This window comes from Lutra lutra, chromosome 7 (assembly GCF_902655055.1).
Source record: "Lutra lutra chromosome 7, mLutLut1.2, whole genome shotgun sequence".
Classification (NCBI taxonomy): domain Eukaryota; kingdom Metazoa; phylum Chordata; class Mammalia; order Carnivora; family Mustelidae; genus Lutra; species Lutra lutra.
The window spans coordinates 9,825,529-9,844,674 of record NC_062284.1 but is presented as its reverse complement, the minus strand read 5'-3'; the positions used below and the strand labels follow the sequence as shown (position 1 = coordinate 9,844,674).

At 44.5% G+C, this 19,146-nt stretch overlaps 1 protein-coding gene across 3 annotated transcripts in view; it reads right to left on the bottom strand.

Moving 5' to 3' along the window:
• SV2B (synaptic vesicle glycoprotein 2B) overlaps positions 1-19,146 on the bottom strand; it is a 192,779-nt gene that overhangs the window by 48,720 nt on the left and 124,913 nt on the right. For all 3 annotated transcript variants that reach the window (XM_047738761.1, XM_047738760.1, XM_047738762.1), the window contains exons 3-4: positions 1,167-1,347; positions 710-861 (exon numbers count right to left, since the gene is read on the bottom strand). In XM_047738761.1, the coding sequence (XP_047594717.1) occupies positions 710-861; positions 1,167-1,347 (333 nt within the window). The remainder of the gene's footprint in view (positions 1-709; positions 862-1,166; positions 1,348-19,146) is intronic.

Genomic DNA, 19,146 nt, shown 5'->3' with positions numbered 1-19,146 from the left:
GTTCCTCCACTTCTGTGGCCAAACAAGAGTGACAGCAGGCCCTAGAGTGGAGTACACAAGAGCTCTGCATGGGGGCAGGAGGCAGGCAGAGCATCAAGACCCAAGGTCATGCCAGGGACGTGACCTTGATGAAGTCATTAACATCTCTTGGCTTCTGTTATATCATCTATTAGATGGGGTCCCTGAAGCCTAACTGCCTAACTTGCCTGGGGGAGGAGGGCTGGGGAGATATAGATCAACATTCTTTCAAATAAAAGGAAGAAAAGAAGATGAGGGCCTGGGTGGCTCAGTGGGTTAAAGCCTCTGCCTTTGGCTTGGGTCATGATCCCAGGGTCCTGGGATCGAGCCCCACATCGGGCTCTCTGCTCAGCAGGGAGCCTGCTTCCTCCTCTTTCTCTCTCTCTGCCTGCCTCTCTGCCTACTTGTGACCTCTGTCAAATAAATAAAATCTTTAAAAAAAAAAAAAGAGGAAAAGAAGAAAGGAATGGAGAGGGAGGGAGGGAGAAAGAACAGATTGTATTATTTCCAGAGAGATGTGTGTATTGAATTAGTGAGGTGTCTCCAGGTTTGGAAGTTCCATAGAAAGATCGAAGTCATATAAGGGAACCGTGTGTGAGTATGGGGAATGATGCTAAGGACAGGAGATGTTGTTGGAGGCAGGTACCATAGTAACATGGGCCCCTGGGCTATGCAAAGGCTGGGCACTCACCATAGTGTGGAATGATGGTCCAGGCCATGGCAGACGCGTAGATACCCCCCGTCATCCAGAAGATGCCCAGCCAACTAAGGTGTTCTCCTCGCTTCTCCCGAGATAAGAATTCAGAAAAATAGGCAAAAACAATGGGCAGGGAACCCCCAATCCTGCATAAAGAAAATGCCAAAAAGAGAGAATCGAGTCATATGCTAAAAATGGTCATAGCAGAAGCCTCGTTGCCTTATACCCCACCCTTGTGAATTTGAAAGACCGGCCAAGGCAGGGTCAGGTTTATTTGACCTTAAACACTGACTTTACAACCTTTTTCTAAGGTTTAACCTTGACATAATATCTTTGAAGTCAAACACAAAACTTAGTCCAAGGTTTTCTGGAAGTACCACTGAGCGCTCGAGTAGCAGGGTGCATGGAACCCTGGCATGCCAGGGTCCAGCAAAGCCCTACATGTACGTACCCTATGCCTGAGAGGAGTCGGCAGAAGAGGAAGGCTCCGTATCCCTGCACGAAGGAGGAAAGAGAGGCGAAGGAGGCGTTGAGGGCCAGAGACATACTGAGGACTCTCTTCCTCCCCAGCTTATCAGCCAGGCCCCCCAGGACGAAGGCCCCAGCCATCATTCCTAGGTAGACTATCAGCCCTGAAGGAGTGGGGTGAAGGGAGAGAAGAGAGGGAGGAAAGAAGAGACAAGACATTAGAAACCATGCAATGTGCTAGAAAATCCGATGCCTATTTTTATGCATTCTAGAAATCCCGTGTCCCAGACATAAAAGGTGGACTCCAACAGATGTTCGCAGCAAATTGGAAGTGCTATACAAATTCAAATTCTTAAGAATGTTATCCAAAAAAATAGCCTCACAGATTGATACATATGTGCACATCCTAAAATAAATCAACCATAGCTCAGTCTGATGCACCTTTCTTGAAGATGGGTCTTTATAGGCATAATCTGCAAAAGGCAGTGTTGTCATTTTATTTTTAAGCAAAAAAGAGTGTTTGTGTTATAAAAAATCCCTACCTGCAGGGTTAAGTTTAAAGAGAGAATTTCCAGGAAAAAAATGGCCAAAAGGGTGTAAGGAACATGGTAAGGAAGAAAAAAGTACAAGCCTAAAACAGCAATTACCAACAAGCCGGGCTATTTTGTTACTCCCAAAAGAGACCTCCTTCATGCTATAACCTATATTCAGCTTCCTTAGGGGAGTGCAGAAGAGACTAGCAATGAGCCTTCCTTTCTTTAACATATGCAACCTATATTTGCCTGCTAATAATAAGATCAGTTCATTTAAGATATCATATATTGTTGTTGACACATGTTTATGGTCTTCCAGTGAAAGTCAGCACCCTCACAGACATGGCCTATCTCCAGAAGCACACGGACAACTCCTTCCTGCTAAATATCGAGCTTTTACTAATTATCAACAATGGTGCTGAGTGCATACGTGATTTACTCTACCTGTGAAGGAAACTTTGCAGACCATCCTTCACCAGGAGAAAATAACTGGATGCAAACTATGGAAGAATCCTTTCCCCAGCCTTAACTGTAAATCGAATAAACTGTCTTTCTCAGGAAGGAAGCCTCTGGACCTGCAGATGCTTTATGTATGCAGATGTGTGTCAAAAAGGGCCAACATAAAGCAAAGAGCTTCAATTAGCTGGTTAATGAACTTGAAGCTGGTCCCCAAAAGGAAAGATTTGACTACGATCTGTTTTATCTTCCCCATGACAGCGTTCCTTCTTTTATCATCTGATTCTATGAGATGAAAAGAAATTTTAACTTTGGTGTTGTCAACAGTCTTCATAAAGATTTTCTTCACTCACCTGGGTTGTAACTCTTAGCCTTATGCTATGGAAGATACTATTTCCTTTCACATTTCCCTCTATGCTGTTACTTCATGGAATATGTCTAGGGGTCTACAAATTATCTATTAAATGTCTATTACTAAGTAAGCATTCTTGTAGTTACTGGGGTTACAGTGGGGTCCAAACACATGAAAATCCCTGGCTTCACAGAGCTTACATTCCAGTTGGGGGAAAGATAATAAATAAATGAGTAAAATATACAGTTAGTGGGTGACTGATAAGAGTTCTAGAGAAAAATAATATGAAGGAGGGAACCAGGGGGAACCAGGGTAGGAGGTGGCAATTCTAAAGAAGATGGTTCAGGGAATCCTCTCTGAGTGGGATATTCAGGAAAAGACCTGAAAAAAGTCAACCATGGGGATGTCTAGGGGAAATTGGTGAGCCCATGCTCCTGGTTCTGCCATTTCTCTGCATCCTTGAAGGACCCACAGAGAAGTAATAGGGTGAGGGTCCCCCCTCCACCCTATTTCACCAGTCTCCCAACTCAGAAAATGTGATGAGTAATTTCCCACTAATATTAGGTCACCAACACTTGTGTTTCAGAAAATGAGTCAAGACTTGCAAATACAACTCTATTATGTGTCATGCTGTGTCGTAATAATGTGTGGGTCAGTGTGCCCTGCCAGACTATGAGTCTATCTCCGATCCAGCCCTGACCAACAAACGGTCTCTAACATCTAGTTCCCTGCAGACTTAATCATGCTCAGTTCTTAGCCATTGTGAGTCGTGTCCAGCAGGACTGCCTTACTCATTGATGGAGGCTTACATCTATCTTCTGCTGCCATGACCCATGCCCACCACATAAGCCTGAGTGAGGGTCAGGCTGAAGCCTCCCTGTTACTTTTACCTGGTGGTTCCAGTCCACACAACTGGCTTTGTGCCTGGTCCTGAGATCCTGATCTCCATGTTGGTTTCCGATTAGCATCTGATACCCCAACCGATTGGAAAAGACCCAAATTCTGTCCACGGCTAACCATGTCTTCCCTAGGAAAGAACTGGATTCTACTTCCTCTGACTTGGTAACCCACTTAACATGATGGCCATAGTCAGGAGCCTCGTATCTGAGATCCCCTGTCCTTTTTCCCCTTTTAGATGGACCACAGGGATGTCACCACCAACCCAACATAAAATAGGATTTTGCATAAGCCCTTGTACTTGGGAATTTAGATTTCTAGACCAGAGAGGGAACATTTCTTTCCAAGTTAGGTCTGTTCAGCTTCCAAATTTTGTTGGCCTCAGTTCAACTCCTTGTCAAGAATTCCCGATACCCCATTCATCTTAAAGAATGATACTCTCATGATACATGGTCAATAATATTTGGGATAAAGAAATAGATGTTGAAGAAAGGAAGGGAGGAAGGGAGGGAGAGAGTCCTGCCCAAATTACAAAGCAAATGTTACAGGTGCTTTAAATGGGTGAGTAATATGGCAATAGATCATGAGAGCCTAATATATCACATCATAGCGCCAAGATAGCACACACAGAGTGAGCCCCCGCCATTAGCCTGGCTCCCTTGAAGCATCTCAAAGGCATTGTTTTGGTCCCACTTAATGCTCGCAACAACCCAGTAGATACTAGTGTTCCTGCTTGATAAAGGAAGAAACTGATTCACAGAGAGTCAAAGTGGTTCCCCAAGGTCACATACTAGTGGGAGTACCAAGATTCTGATCTGGGAATTCCAACCTCAGAGCTGATGTTTTAACTACTACGCTTTACTGTTCTTTATAGATAAGCACCAGACAGATCTCTTGGCTCTGTATTAAGTTTAATCTTTCCTTGTTTGCTCATCCCCAGAATGGCTTGCTAAGTGGGGCCTGGTTCCTTTCTTTCAAGGTGTTAAACAAAACATATAATGATCATCTCCTGATGAGAAACAATGTTCCAATAAAGGCATGTCCTGGGCATTATTTAAACACAGAGAAGGAACACAGTCTCGATACACTTCGCTCAATGTGGGAAAGTTTCCAAAAGAAGTCATTGCGCTGTGGGTGGAGGTCACAGAGAAGCTGGTCAGGTTTCCATCTTGGTGGTGGGGCGAGTGCGTCCCAGGCAGGGGCAGGCAGCAGGTGCAAAAGACAGAGAGGCAAAAAGAACACTTGATATGTTTGGGCAGTGGCGCCCAAGTAGTTCAGTGTGAGTAGAGCAGAGTGCACATGGGGGAACCTGGTGAGGCACAGAGGTGAGACAGTAGAGCGGAGACCACCTCAGAAATGGCTCATGTGTGTGTGTGTGTGTGTGTGTGTGTGTGTGTGAGAGAGAGAGAGAGAGAGAACATGTATGCATCTTTGGATGCATGCACATGTAGTTATGCGTGTGCACAGGGCTGTCTGCATCACGTGTGTGGACCTATACATTGGGAGGAAGGGAGATGAGAAATCAAAGGAGTGGTCAGGAGATTGGCTGAGAACCATCTGTACACTCCTTACCTTGGTCCCCCTCCAGAGAAAAACACTAGCAGCCAATTAAAGTTTAGTTTCCTTTTCTCAATAAAACTATCCTTAGCACTTCTCAAATGTTACTGCGCACACATAAATTATGGGAGGATCTCATTAAAATCATATTTTGATTCAGCAAGTCTGGTGTGGGGCCCGAGAGTCTGTATTTCTTTTTTTTCAGTTGAGAGAGGCAGAACACACGCAAGCCAGGGTAGGGGCGGTGCAGAGGGAGAGGGAGAAAGAGAATCTTAAGCAGGCTCTGTACCCGGTGTAGAGCCCTCTGAGATCATGACCTGAGCCAAAGTCAAAAGTCAGATGCTCAACTGACTGAGCTAACCAGGCACCCCTGAGATTCTGCATTTCTTTTTTTTTTTTTTTTAGATTTTATTTATTTATTTGAGAGACAGCGTGAGTGAGAGAGAGAATGAGGCAGGCAGAGAGGCAGAGGGAGAAGGAAAAGCAGACTCCCAGCTGAGCAGGAAGCCCGACATGAGGCTCGATCCCAAGACCTGGAGATCATGACCTGAACCAAAGGCAGACCTCTAACTGACTGAGCCACCCAGGTGCCCCCAGATTCTGCATTTCTAACAAGGCTGGTGTTGCTGATCCATGGACCACACTCTGAACAGTGGGAGGCCGTAGCACACGCATCTTCCTAGAAGCACAGTAAGGGGTAGTGATGAGAATCCCAGCCGTAGAACCCCCAAATCTCCTTCGCTGGTTGTGAGATTTGGGAGGAAATTCTCACACCCTCTAAGGGCCTTCCCACCACAGGTCTAAACTGAAGACTAGATCATTTCCAAGCTGCCTTCCTACTCATCTGTCTTTTAAAAATATAAATCAGGGGCGCCTGGGTGGCTCAGTGGGTTAAAGCCTCTGCCTTCAGCTCAGGGCATGATCCCAGGGTCCTGGGATCAAGCCCCGAATTGGGCTCTCTGCTCAGCAGGGAGCCTGCTTCCCCCTCTCTCTCTCTGCCTGCCTCTCTGCCTGCTTGTCATCTCTGTCTGTCAAATAAATAAATAAAATCTTTAAAAATATATATAATATAAATCATGAACAATGATGTTGTGTGGATTTCGCAGGAAGCACATGTTCAGAGTTTAAATGTAAACCCAAACACACATGTCTGATTTAAACTATCGTGAATGCTACAGGAGACATGTGTAGGGACTATACGTGGCCAGGGACCAAAAGTAGCTCCTAGGCCACCAGTGTGCAATCTTGGCCATGAACATTGGGTCAGTTACTAAACTATCGTCACTCAGCCCCGAAACCACCCTTCCAGCCCCTAGTTTGTCCACCAACACCTGTGCATTGCCCACCAGGTGCTGCTAGGCCTTGCCAATAGGGGGCACTAGAGAGAGACAGGGACCCAGAGTCTGTGCTTTCTGTTCCCATGAATTCCACCCACTCCTTGATCACCAGGCAGCAGCAATACCGTGCACATGGGAGCAGCTGGGTCCAATTAGCAGAAGCAGCCACATCCTTTCCTCCCCTCCTCTCCCACACCAACACCAGCCAGCAAGGGTCCCCTCTCTAAAGATCTGAGTTAGAGCTCCATGAGCTCCCTTCTCTGGGCTTTTGAGGTATGATAATTCCATTCTCTTCCCTTTATTCCACCAGTCCCAGGTGGCAGCTGCTGCTTGCTTGCCCTCACTATCTCAGTGTACTTTATAAACACGGTGCGCTCACCCCACTCATCATTTTTTATATTAAATTCTCTCTGTTCCAATAACTAGTTATGAGTTGTGTCTCCTGACTACACCCTGACCGAGGCAGACACGTCAGCAAACTGATGCAGCACAGAGATTGGATATTGAGTCCAACTCCTTCGCTTTACTAGCTGAGGATGCCGAGCCCCACATCAGGGCAGAGACTCTCCTGGAAACTCCCTGCTGGCCCAGGAACTGCCGGCACCATGCTTCTGGGCTCCTGGCCCTGAGCCTGGTGCTACTGTCCAAGGCAGAGGAAGAACTAGAAAAAACAGTAAGAGTTCTTCAAAATGCCATTGCAGCGGATCAGAATATACTCCCCCCACCCCCGCACCTCCAAACGTTCTTCTTTGGTCTAAGAATTATTTTGAGCTGAAGACGGTTGAGAAATAGCAGACCCCAAGGGAAAGCTCTCTGCCCTCCTGCACATTTGCCTAAAAGCAGGCTTAGGCTTTCAATCACGGCAGGCATTTACCAGCCCAGAGACAGCACCAAGAGGGACCCACAGAACAATCCTTCCTAAACAACCTTGTCTTCTGTGAGTTTGCCCCGTTTGCCATTCAGGGAATCCTACCAGCCTTTTCCTTCATCTCCTTCCTTCCTTACAAATATACTGCTCTTCGTGAAGTCCGTAAGACCAAAGTCTTAGCCATCCCTTTGAATGACTCCTGTGTCTGAGCACTGCATGTGCTTATAAACTGTTTTTCTCTTGTTAATCTGTCTTTTGTCAGTTTAATTCACAGGGCCTGCAGCCTGGAACAGCTGAGGGAGGAAGGTTTTTCTCCTCTGCACTTGTTGGCAGGCTCTGACAAGGAAGAATGGGAGGAAAAAGGGCAGATCCACAGAGAAGAGAGATATACAATTAACAATGCCTCTGAAATGGCTGTTCTATTAAATTCATTTAAAATCTGTCTTTAGCAGAGGAAATTAAGACAATAAATTTGGATAATTGAAATGCAATGGAGTTATCAAAAATTACTTTAGCACGAAGCAGATAAGGGACTGGCTAGAAAACTGGAAACCCTATCATTTTTCAGTTCCACTCCACAACCTCGCTGGCAATATTAAGGAAATGCCCCCCAATACACGAGCTTTTTAAGGAAATTAAAAACGAAAACTGTTACTTTCAGAGTGGGGTGGGAGGGTGAGAAGGGCTTTTAAGCCGTGACAACACTGCAGAGGAAATGAAATATGCCTCCATGGAAGGAGGAGGAACCCACACAGAGGAAGAGCTTGAAAGCAAGATGATCCGGCTGTGGGTCCTGGCTCTGGGATTTAGCCACGGCAAGACCACATGCAGCCCATTCAGCATCCTTGATCATTGCTCCTTCTTCGTAAAAGCCAGGTGCTGGTCTTGCAGGGTTGTTAGGCTGACATGGGATTACAGCTGATTGAAAGTACCTAGCAGGATGCCCGGCGCAAAGTAAATGCACTATTAATAAAGGTTGCTACTGTGGTTATGAGCAGGGCTGCAGAAAACTGGCTGAGACCTCAGAAAGCCACAGGATTAGAAAAATGAAAATAAGTTGGTGGTATTTTAAAATCAAACCAACCATATATGAAAGGACAGAGACTAGCAGAAGAAACTTATTTATAGCAGCATGCCCTTTAAAAGCACCTCCCTCCTCGGTACCTGAAGCAGGAGCCAGGTTCCAATAAAGAGCATTTTGGCTTTTTTTTTTTTTAACTAAAACATTTTTCAAGTTTCCTCTAATAAAACTTCCCTGGGAATTTTTTTTTCTTTTTCCTGACTCATACTTAAGCTGCCAGATTGTCATCTCCTTCGAGAGGTATCCCTGATGTTCCAAACTAGGACTCAACCAATTTCTTCTGTTAAAGGGGCAGAGAAAATATAGTTCACTTGTCAATAGTTTACTTTGCAGATGTCCTGTGGTCTCTGCGAAATCGTCATCTTCTTCCTTTTTTTTTTTTTCACAATCCTTTAAAAACGTACAAAAACGGGCCATAGTTTCCAGAACCCCTGTTCCAAAGGAAATTCTGTCCTCCCTGCTGGTCCTTCAGCAACATACTGTTCCTTCCTTCCTAGCACATATGCCTGTTTGCTATTATATAGCAACATCGGTCCAATCCCTCAGACCACAGTCTCCTGGATGAAGGGACTGTGTTAGTTTTGTTCGAGTGAAATTCTGTGTCTTCAACATCCAGCTCAGAGGCTGGCACACGATAAGCACGCCATTAAAATTCATTCGAGAAATAAATATAAGAATTCATAATCACTATAGAAAAATCTGAAAAATAAAAAAAAAGTAGAAAAGTGAGTGCAAAAACTGTCCACCCCAAGGTGTTCTTACAGCCTGTGTTGGTCTTTGTGTTTCTACCTGTCTACCTACAAGGCCATATTCTGTTTACCTGGTTGAGACTAATCTGTACTGGAAGTTTTTCCATTTGATAAATAACTCCACAAAGGATATCTTTGTGTCCTTTGTGTCCTTGTCCGCCTTGCTGGTCATTTGCGCAGAATTGATTCCAAGAAATGAAATCAGGAGGTCAAAAGGGCTCAGTGAGTTTGTGGCCCCTGAGACACGATGCCAGAGTTCTTTCCCAAGAGCTCATATATACGTATCAATCTCTTGCGATCTCTAGAGATGCTTTTCGTGTAAACACAAAGCATTTACGTTTTGCATCAGAGGCAACAGGATGAAGTACACAATTAACCAAAGACAAAGAAGTCATTTCTCTTTTTTTTTTTTTTGCTTGAATACATAGAAATTAAATGCATTAATTATCCTGGGAGGATTCTAAGCTCTCTTTCCCTACAACCACTCATTTATTGGACTGTGCTTTGTAGGGATCAAAATCAATACCTCCCAAATGAACTATCTCCATTCCATTTCTTTATTATTCAGCCAAATATACCTTTCTTTTTAAAGATTTTATTTATTTATTTATTTATTTATTTATTTGACAGACAGGGATTATAAGTAGACAGAGAGGCAGGCAGAGCAGAGAGCCTGATGTGGGACTCGATCTCAGGACCCTGGGATCATGATCTGAGCCAAAGGCAGAGGCTTTAAACCACTGAGCCACCCAGACGCCCCCCAAATATACCTTTTTAAAGGGCAATATTTTCTTGGACTAGGGCCTGGGAGGTTAATGTGCTAAAGGTTTAACGTATACAGGAATCCCCTAGTGAAGTCTCACTTGGGTATTGAGTAATGGAAGACCATCAGGTTATCTATCTGCACACCTCCGTGTGATCAGATGCATTAGGTGAAGTCAGCCAAGTGCTGTGTGTGTACGACATGTGGATGCTTAGAAACTTCTGGGATGAATAAACACCTTCTTTTGGATCCAGGTACTTGGCACAGAAAAGGTTTGGCTTTAATAATTTGACAAGTAAAAACCAATCTGGCAATCATGATGTTGGACTTTTCTAGTACTTTATGTGTCTAATAAGCTCAAGTGAATGAATCTTTGGAAGCAGGTTAACTTTCCTAAACTATTGAAAGGTGGAACTCTTCCCCAAATCTCATATAACATATTTATTTAGAAACGAACACATGGAGGAGAAAGGAAGGGACAAAGGAACTAGTATCTGTTTAGGTTCACTACATGCTAAGTATTTATATAGTAGGTGACATAGGTAATAATTTTAAATTGCCATTCCAACAGTGTGAGAGGAGTGTTAATATCTTGATTTAACAGATGAAGAAATTGAGATTGAGAGTTTTCCTCTCTGACCATAATTATTATATAAAATATCTAAGGGGAACCTGGGTGGCTCAGTGGGTTAAAGCCTCTGCCTTCGCCTCAGGTCATGACCCCAGGGTCCTGGGATCGAGCCCCAAATCGGGCTCTGCTCAGCAGGGAACCTGCTTCTCTTCCTCTCTCTGCCTGCCTCTCTGCCTACTTGTGATCTGTCAAATAAATAAATAAAATCTTAAAAAAATTTTTTTAAATATCTAAACTTTCTGACATCTGATGGAAGAAATCCACGCTTGCAGGTGAGTAACTCATCAATGACCCAGATTACAGAGTAACCCCCAAGAGAAAATACACCAGGACTATTCAGGGACACTTGGGTGGATAAGACATTTGTCACTCTGCGGAGGATACACCACACTCACTCACATCTGGCCTTCAGCTCAGGAGAAGCCACAGCCCTATGAGTAGAGTAGAATTACCCCTTCTGGAAATTCTAGGTTCTGTGTGAGGCCAACAGGTCCAAGATGGAAGTATGCAGACAGACTGGGCAATCTGAGAAACAGAAGCCCCTTGCTTTAGCAACATTGTGTAAGGGGAGGACCTTAAATCAGGAAGGGGTTCTCTCTTCAACCATACTTATGGGAAATAAAGACCCTACAAGGCAGCCTGGAGACTTCACCATCCCAGTGCTGTGTGACCAATCTTAAGCCACGAGGCAATATTCTGGGCAACCCATGAGCCCGTAAGGAGGCCAGGCCCCAGATCCCCAGTCATGTCTTTGGTGAGTGGAAGACAGGCCCACAGCCATGGTGGGAGCAAGGGCAAAGAAAGGATTCGGGTCATTAGTAAGGTTTCTGTCCACTAGCCCTGGGGCAAAGTGGTACCTGGTACTTCCCTCAATCTTCTCTCACATGGAAACAAGAAGCATCAAGAAGCATTTCCTGAGAATATTGTGAGAATCTTGAAATTGCCTTGTTCACACACTACCACACTAGAGATCTCTTAGAAAAGCAAAGCTTCCCTTCAGGTACCTCCCACAGCAGGTGAGAGGAGGTGATGCTGGTAATGGAGGGTGTCACCTGGGCTAAAGCCAGTGACACATGGCTTTAGAGGTATGACATCTCTGACAGCTGTCCTGGTACTGTGCACATCTCAGATGTGATCATGATCCAGTGAGACTCAATGATCCCTCAGCTATTCCATTAAAGACCAAGTCAGGGCTGCCATTGTGGTCATTTCTAGAGGGTGGACCAGTCCAGAAGAATCACAATAAAGCCAGTTATGGAGAACAGCCAAGAGCCAGAAGCTAAGAAAGGATTAGATGATAAGAGATCAGGAGAGGAAACCCAAGTCTTTGCAAGGAAATTTATTAAGCCCCATTCTCTACATGTCAGGGAACCTGGAATAGGGTCATAAATATAAATAAATCCTAGCCCTCTGCTTTCAAAAAACTCACAATCTAATGGAAATAAAGAGGTAGGGAAATGGGGAGTGGTGGATCAGGGCAAGGGCCAGAGAAGGGAAGTAGCAAGGACTCTGGCAAGCTGATACATGGGAAGAGGGTGATGGGTGAGCTTGGCAGTCTTGGAAGAGGCAGATGACTAGTGGGACAAGGGTAGGGCTGAATGTCACACCAAGGGATCAGAAAACTATGCAACTAGTTATTGGCCAAAGTCAACCCAAGATCTTCTAGAACTTAGTTGCCTTTTTTGGTACAATCACTCTGCACCAAACTGGGCCACCTTGTCTTCAAAGGACACTATCTTCTATGTTAGAATAGAGTTGATCTGCAGCCAGCCTGGAAAAGATCTATTTTTATCTCTGGAAACACCTGGATACCTGGCTCTGACTTTTGGGCAAGATAGGGGCAATGGTATTTGTGACAAGCTCTTTTAAGTCTGAAACTCCCCTGGCAACCCCTTGAACCAGTTTACTGATGGTTTTCAGTAGTATAACTGCTTGGTCATCCCGGCTTGATCACAAGACCAAAGGGACATGACGGCCCCTGAGGGAATTTCAGCCTTGAGTTCTCACAGAGTGAAGATTTCTTGAACAGATCTTGGTGATTCAATTTGGAGGCAGGTCCATATGGGAATGAGGAGGACCCTGGAGAGAGTGCCTGAATGTCTCTTAAATCCCCAGTGCTTGCCTATATGATCCTCCTGCATCCTTTGCTTTAAATAAAGGCCTTATGTGACTATACTCAGTGGAGACTTGCGAATCCTCTCAAATATCTGAAATGATGAAATCTTTTCACCGCCTGACTCAAGGATTGCAAAATCAGAAGCCTCCAGAGGCCAGGTCAGGAAGTGAGGATAGTCAGCCAGGCACACCTAGTAAGGAAAACATGCTAATCTAAAGGGAGCAGCCATATCCAATGTTAGCCAACTGCTGTGTTATGGAATATAGATGCTGTTTCAAGGATTTCAAAATGCAGAAAAATCTGGATTTCTAAATAAAATTCTTTGCTTTATAAAACACTTTAGCAGCACAAAGGGCTGATATCCAAGATCTATAAAGAACTTCTCAAACTCAACACCCAAAGACATAATCAAGTCAAAAAATGGGCAGAAGACATGAACAGACACTTCTCCAATGAAGACATACAAATGGCTAACAGACACATGAAAAAATGTTCATCTTTATTAGAAGGAGATTCAAGTCAAAACCACATTGAGATACCACCTTACACCAGTGAGAAAGGACAAAATTAACAAGACAGCAAACAACATCTGTTGGAGGCAATGTGGAGAAAGGGGAACCCTCTTACACTGTTGGTGGGAATACAAGTTGGTGCAGCCACTTTGGAAAACAATGTGGAGATTCCTTAAGAAATTAAAAATAGAGCTTCCCTATGACCCTGCAATTGCACTACTGGGAATTTACCCCAAAGATAAAGATGTAGTGAAAAGAAGACCATCTGTACCCCAATGTTCATAGCATCAATGTCCACAATAGCCAAACTGTGGAAAGAGCCCAGAAGCCCTTCAACAGACGAATGGATAAAGAAGATATGGTCCATATAGACAATGGAATATTACTCAGCCATCAGAAAAGATGAATATCCAACTTTTGTATCAACATGGATGGGACTAGAGGAGATTATGCTGAGTGAAATAAGTTAAGTAGAGAAAGTCAGTTATCATACAGTTTCACTTACTTGTGGAGCATAAGGAATAACACAGAGGACATTAGAAGAAGGAAAGGAAAAGTGAAGGGGTGAAATTGGAGGGGGAGACGAACCACGAGAGACTGTGGACTCCAAGAACAAACTGAGGGTTTTGGAAGGGGGGGTGGGGGATGGGTGATTCTGGTGGTGGGTATTAAGAAGAGCATGTATTGCAGGGAGCACTGGGTGTTAAACGTGAGCCTGAATCTTGGAACACTATCTCAAAAACTAATGACGTACTGCATGGTGATTAACATAACACAATAAAAAAGGAAAGAAAAAAAAAAGCACTTTAGCGGCAAAGCAATTATTTTCCTCCAGTGTTTGAGAAGCCTGTATGGCAAGAGAGCTATACAGGTTTTAGTAGAATGTTAGGAATGTGAATATTTATATTTTCATTAAAATAAAATGTTTCTCATGGTTCAGATCTCTTCATTTTTCTATTCCTATGACAACTTGCCTTAATTTGGCATTTGCCTTTTTATTAGGTATCAATTACCCCCTGGATAGTACTAGTCGATGCTCTGGTTTTGTTGTTGTTGTTGTTGAAGATTTTATTTATTTATTTGACAAAGAGACAGAGAGCACAATAGGCAGAATGGCAGGCAGAGGGAGAGGGAGAAGCAGACTCCACTGAGCGGGGAGCCCAATGCAAAACTCGATCCCAGGACCCTGGCATCATGACCTGAGCCGAAGGCAGTGGCTTAACCAACTGAGCCACCCAGGCGCCCCAATGCTCTTTCTCACCGTGGAGTTTTCACACTGGTTTTTTTGTTGTTGTTGTTGTTCCACTTAGTATGTTCTTTATTCATATCTTCACATGGGTGACTTCTCATACTCCAGCCCCAGGCTCCAAGAGGCCTTCTCTGATCATCCATTCATAGTGATTTTCCTTTCAAAGGTGGAATCAGGCCAGTTAGAAGGCCATGACATATATTCCAAGGGAGCAATGCTGACAGCATGGGCCTGGGGTGGTAGGCAGCAGTGAGAGGGGTAAGAAGTGGCTGGATTCTGGATGGGTTTAAAAGTAGAGTCAAGAGAATGGATGGTATTTAAAGCAGGGATGACCAGAACCTCCAAAGAAAGGTCTACAGAGAAGAGATCCCAGGACCGAGTACTGAAATGTTCCAGTGTTTAAGGGTCAGAAAGATGAAGAGAAGCCAGTAGCAGAGACTCGGAAGGACCAGTGGGGGAAGAGGGGCAAACACCAAAAAAACGAGAAGGAGTCCTCAAGGCTGAACATCAGTAGGGCTGGAGAACTCCACAGAGTGAGCTGGAGACAGAAGAAGGTGCCTTTGGGCATTAAAATATGCTTAGAGAAATTGCTCCCCTACGTACATATTCAACCTTAGGGAGTTGATCATAGTTAATTTAAGATAGCCATCTTCATCCAATTCCTCTTGCCAGTGATTTATTCAGGGAGAGAAATAAGACATATGGGGATATTTGTCAGAGCCTTCTGGGCAATATTTTTGTGCCTAATAAAAGCAGAAAAACCACTTTTTTGCCACCGTCTCCTACTTTCTGCTTGCAAAGCCAGTATGGGAGGATGGAGCGCTTAGAGCTACAGTGATCACCTTGTGACCATGAGGGAAAGGGAAGGAGAATGACAGAGATGCCAGGCCTTATGCACTGACATTAGTGAACCACTGACCCACCCCTAGATCCACCCAGTTTGGGAATTCTTGATAAGTAAATAATAAACATCTCTACAATTCAAAGCCATTGTTGTCAGCAACTGAATGCATCCAAGACACATACTGCCTCCTAAAAAAGAAATCATAAATAAAAGATCATCTGATTGATTTATATAGTCTTCCTTAAGAGCGAAAGACAAGACAATCTGGTATAGAGCAAAGAGCTCTGTGCCAGATGTCAGGGGACCCAGGCTCCACTCTCTGAGTGTCTGACCTTGACCAACTCACCTGTTCTTGGGGCTCAGTTTCCTCTGGTTAGAGACGAAAGGCATGCTAGTAGTTTTCCTTTATCCCTTCCACTTCTAATATTAGATGACTCCATAGTGTTATAATTAATGGCTTATGCCTTATAATTTGTCATCATATCTCCTTTCAAGGATAACCCTTCCCTTTCTGGGACCCAAGATTGGTGAGGCAGAGGGGATAAAACAAGGACAGGATAAAACTTTTCTGGGTCATCTCCTACAGATCCCCAATAAACTCTGAGTCAGCAAAAACTCCAGCAGTGAAACAGAAAATGCTCGCTCGGCACATTCGAGCAGCCCCAGCTACCCCCATGGAGTGGAAAGTGTCCACATTCCATCCGTTCAGTGGACCCCATGGGGCATGTCAGAGGTGACTACAATCCCAGGACCACCTATCTGACTCTCCCTTCCCTCATCCCTGCCGGGCTACTATTTGAAACTTTTTCTGGAAACTGAAACAATGCTCTGCAAAATGGAAACCAGCTCATCTGGGCTTGTGCAGCCCATGATTTATAAATAAAGAGGGATTTTTACAACCACTGGCCTACAAAGGACCATTTTAACCCTCTGAGCCACCCAGGCGCCCCTACAAAGGACCATTTTAGTTGAGCAGCTATGAACTCCTCATCGGACATGATTCTTGGCGGTGTGGGTATGGGGGGGTTCTTTTCGCCTCTGCTGCTCTGGTCTCTACAGGGTGAAGGATCATTCCTTGGGAGCCTTCCCGTGACGTAATACAGGAGGGCAGCATGGCTCTTCACTCTCTGGACAGTCTACTTGGGCTGAAGGCCTATGCCTCAGGGACTGCTGTGAATCCCCAAAAAGTCTGCACCTGCCTTCCTGGTGCAGCTGGTTGGGACATGGACTACATCTTGCTCTCACCTACAGAGAGAGGCTGTGTACCCCACTCCAGCACTCCCATGGGGGCCCCATGCTTGCATTGTACTGGAATGATGTATTTCATTTAAAAGGATTTTTTAAGGTTAACGGCACCTAGAATCAACTTCCACGGATGGGACAGCAAAGGAAAGGAGAAGCAATAGACTTTGAAGTCAGACCTACTCACTGGTCTCAAGTCCTGGATAGGATTTGAGTAGTTAGTAGTAGTGGTAGTATTACTAACTACTTTTGACAAGTTACTTCAACCTCTTGGAGCCTAACTTTTCCCAACTGTAAAATGCTGAAAACAATGCTTTCCTTGCAGGTTGCTCTAAGGATGAGAAATGTCATACAGAAAAGGCCTAGTCCAGAATGGTTGCAAGGGAAGTTATATTATCAGATTATAGCCCTTGGTGGGGGCAATATAATTATTATAATTGGCTTTCAAGTGAGAAGAAAGATCATAGAGGTTGTACAAGGCACTGGGAAATAACTGAATTTTTAGCACTGGTTCTCCTTTGGCTCTGGATACACCTGTGCAAGAGAAAGTAACTGCCCAGCCTCATCACTGGAGAGTAGCTCCCAGTGAAGACGAAGTGGCAGTGATTGACAAACAAGACAGGAAAATGGCTTTAGGAACTGAACAGTGGGCCAGCTCAAGGCATCTCCAACATCACTTTGCTCATCATGTAAATGGGAGATTATCACTCTGGCCATCTCAGGGGGTCATTTAAAATTCAGAATATCCATGAACACCACTAAAGATTTGTAAAGCACAATGGGGCACCTGGGTGGCTTAGTGGGTTAAAGCCTCTCCCTTCCACTCAGGTCATGACCCCAGGGTCCTAGGATCGAGCCCCGCATCGGGCTCTCTGCTCAGCGGGGAGCCTGCTTTCTCTTCTCTCTCTGCCTGCCTCTCTGCCTACTTGTGATCTCTGTCAAATAAATAAATAAAATAATAAAATAAATAAAAATAAATAAATAAATAAAATCTTAAAAAAAAAAGATCTGTAAAGCACTGTGCAACAGGAAACGTGATTTTCGGGTGCAACCCCGTTTTCTCGTGCTGACCAAGGTGCAGGAGAACATCCCAACTATCATCACAAACATAAGAAGGAAGCCTTTCGGGGATGGTTTCTACCGAGAACCATAAGCAAAAACCCTGACCTCTCAGCAGCTCCCACTACCTCTGAGAGTCTGTAAAATGCCTAGTTCTGGAACCTGGCTGCACCCGGAATCACCAGGGAGCTGTTAGCAAATGCCTGCGCCCACACCCCACCCACAGAGATTCCGACCTAATTATTCTCCAGCAGGGCCTGTCTGTGTAACAGCTCCTCAGGTGACCTCATGGGCAGCCGGGGCTGAGAATGCTCGTCTAGAAGTGGTTCTCCGCTGGAGGCAATTCCCTCACTGCCACCCACCCTACTGCGCCCTTTCCTGGGGGACCCTTGGCAACAACTGGATATACTTTCGGTTGTCGTAAGTGGGAGCTGTGTGCTTTGGGCATCTGACTGGGTCAAGGCCCGGGATCCTGCTAATAGCCTTGAATGCCCAGGACAGGGCTCCAGAGCAAAGAATTATCTAGCCCCTAAATGGCAATCATGTGTACCATTGAGAGGGACCACCCAGAGGACTGGTTTAAAACAGGCAGTTGCTGGGGCACCTGGGTGGCTCAGTCAGGTAAGCATCTGCCTTTGGGTCAGGTCATGATCCCGGGGTCCTGGGATTGAGTCCCGCATCAGGATCCCTGCTCAGCAGGGAGTCTGCTTCTTCCTCTGACCCTCCCCCCATGTTCTCTCTCTCTCTCTCTCTCAAATAAATAAATAAACAGATCTTTTTAAAAAACACAGTCACTCGCTGACTGTACCACATAATATGGCTCAGCAATATTTCTGGTCCCTCCTGCTCCCTGCTCTCCAGAACTTTCTCAGTACCCAATCAGGAGATAGGACCTATTTCCCCTCCCTCTTGAAATGGAGAAGGTCTTTATGACAACCTCAAGAAATAGAATGCAGAGGAAGTAACACTGCCTACCTTCTCAGACTTTGTCACAAAAAAACCAATATGGATAGATAGATACACACAAATGTATGTATATATGTATGTATGTATGTGTGCGTGTGTGTGTGTGTGTGTGTGTGTATGTATAGCTATATATCTCACATCTTCTTTATCTATTGATCAATCAGTGGACAATTGGGTTGCTTCCATAATTTGGCTATTGTAGATAATGCTGATATATAAACATTGGGCATATGTATCCCTTTGAATCAGTGATAGACGCACACAGGAATATTACTCAGCCATAAAAAGGATAAAATCTTGTCATTTGTAATGACATGGATGGATCTAGAGAGATTAAACTAAGTGAAGTGAGTCAGTCAGAGAAAGACAAATAACCAGATGATTTCACTCATACATGGAATTTAAGGAAAAAAATGAGGAAAGGGAAAAAAAGAGAAGACAGAAAGAGGCAAACCAAGAATCAGACTCTTAACTATAGAGCACACACCCACCATGGTGACCAGAATGGAGATGGGTGGGAGGATGACTGAAATAGGGGTCGAGCATGAGGAGAGCATTTATCTTGATGAGTACCGGGTGTCACATGCAAGTGTTGAATCACCATATCACATACCTGAAACTCAACTACACTGTATGTTAAATAATGAGAATTTAAATAAAAAACTTAAATGTATGGCTTTGCTTGTCTTTCTTTCTCAGAATAGGTACCTTGGCCACCCTGAGCCAACAAGTATGAAATCTAGCTGTCTAA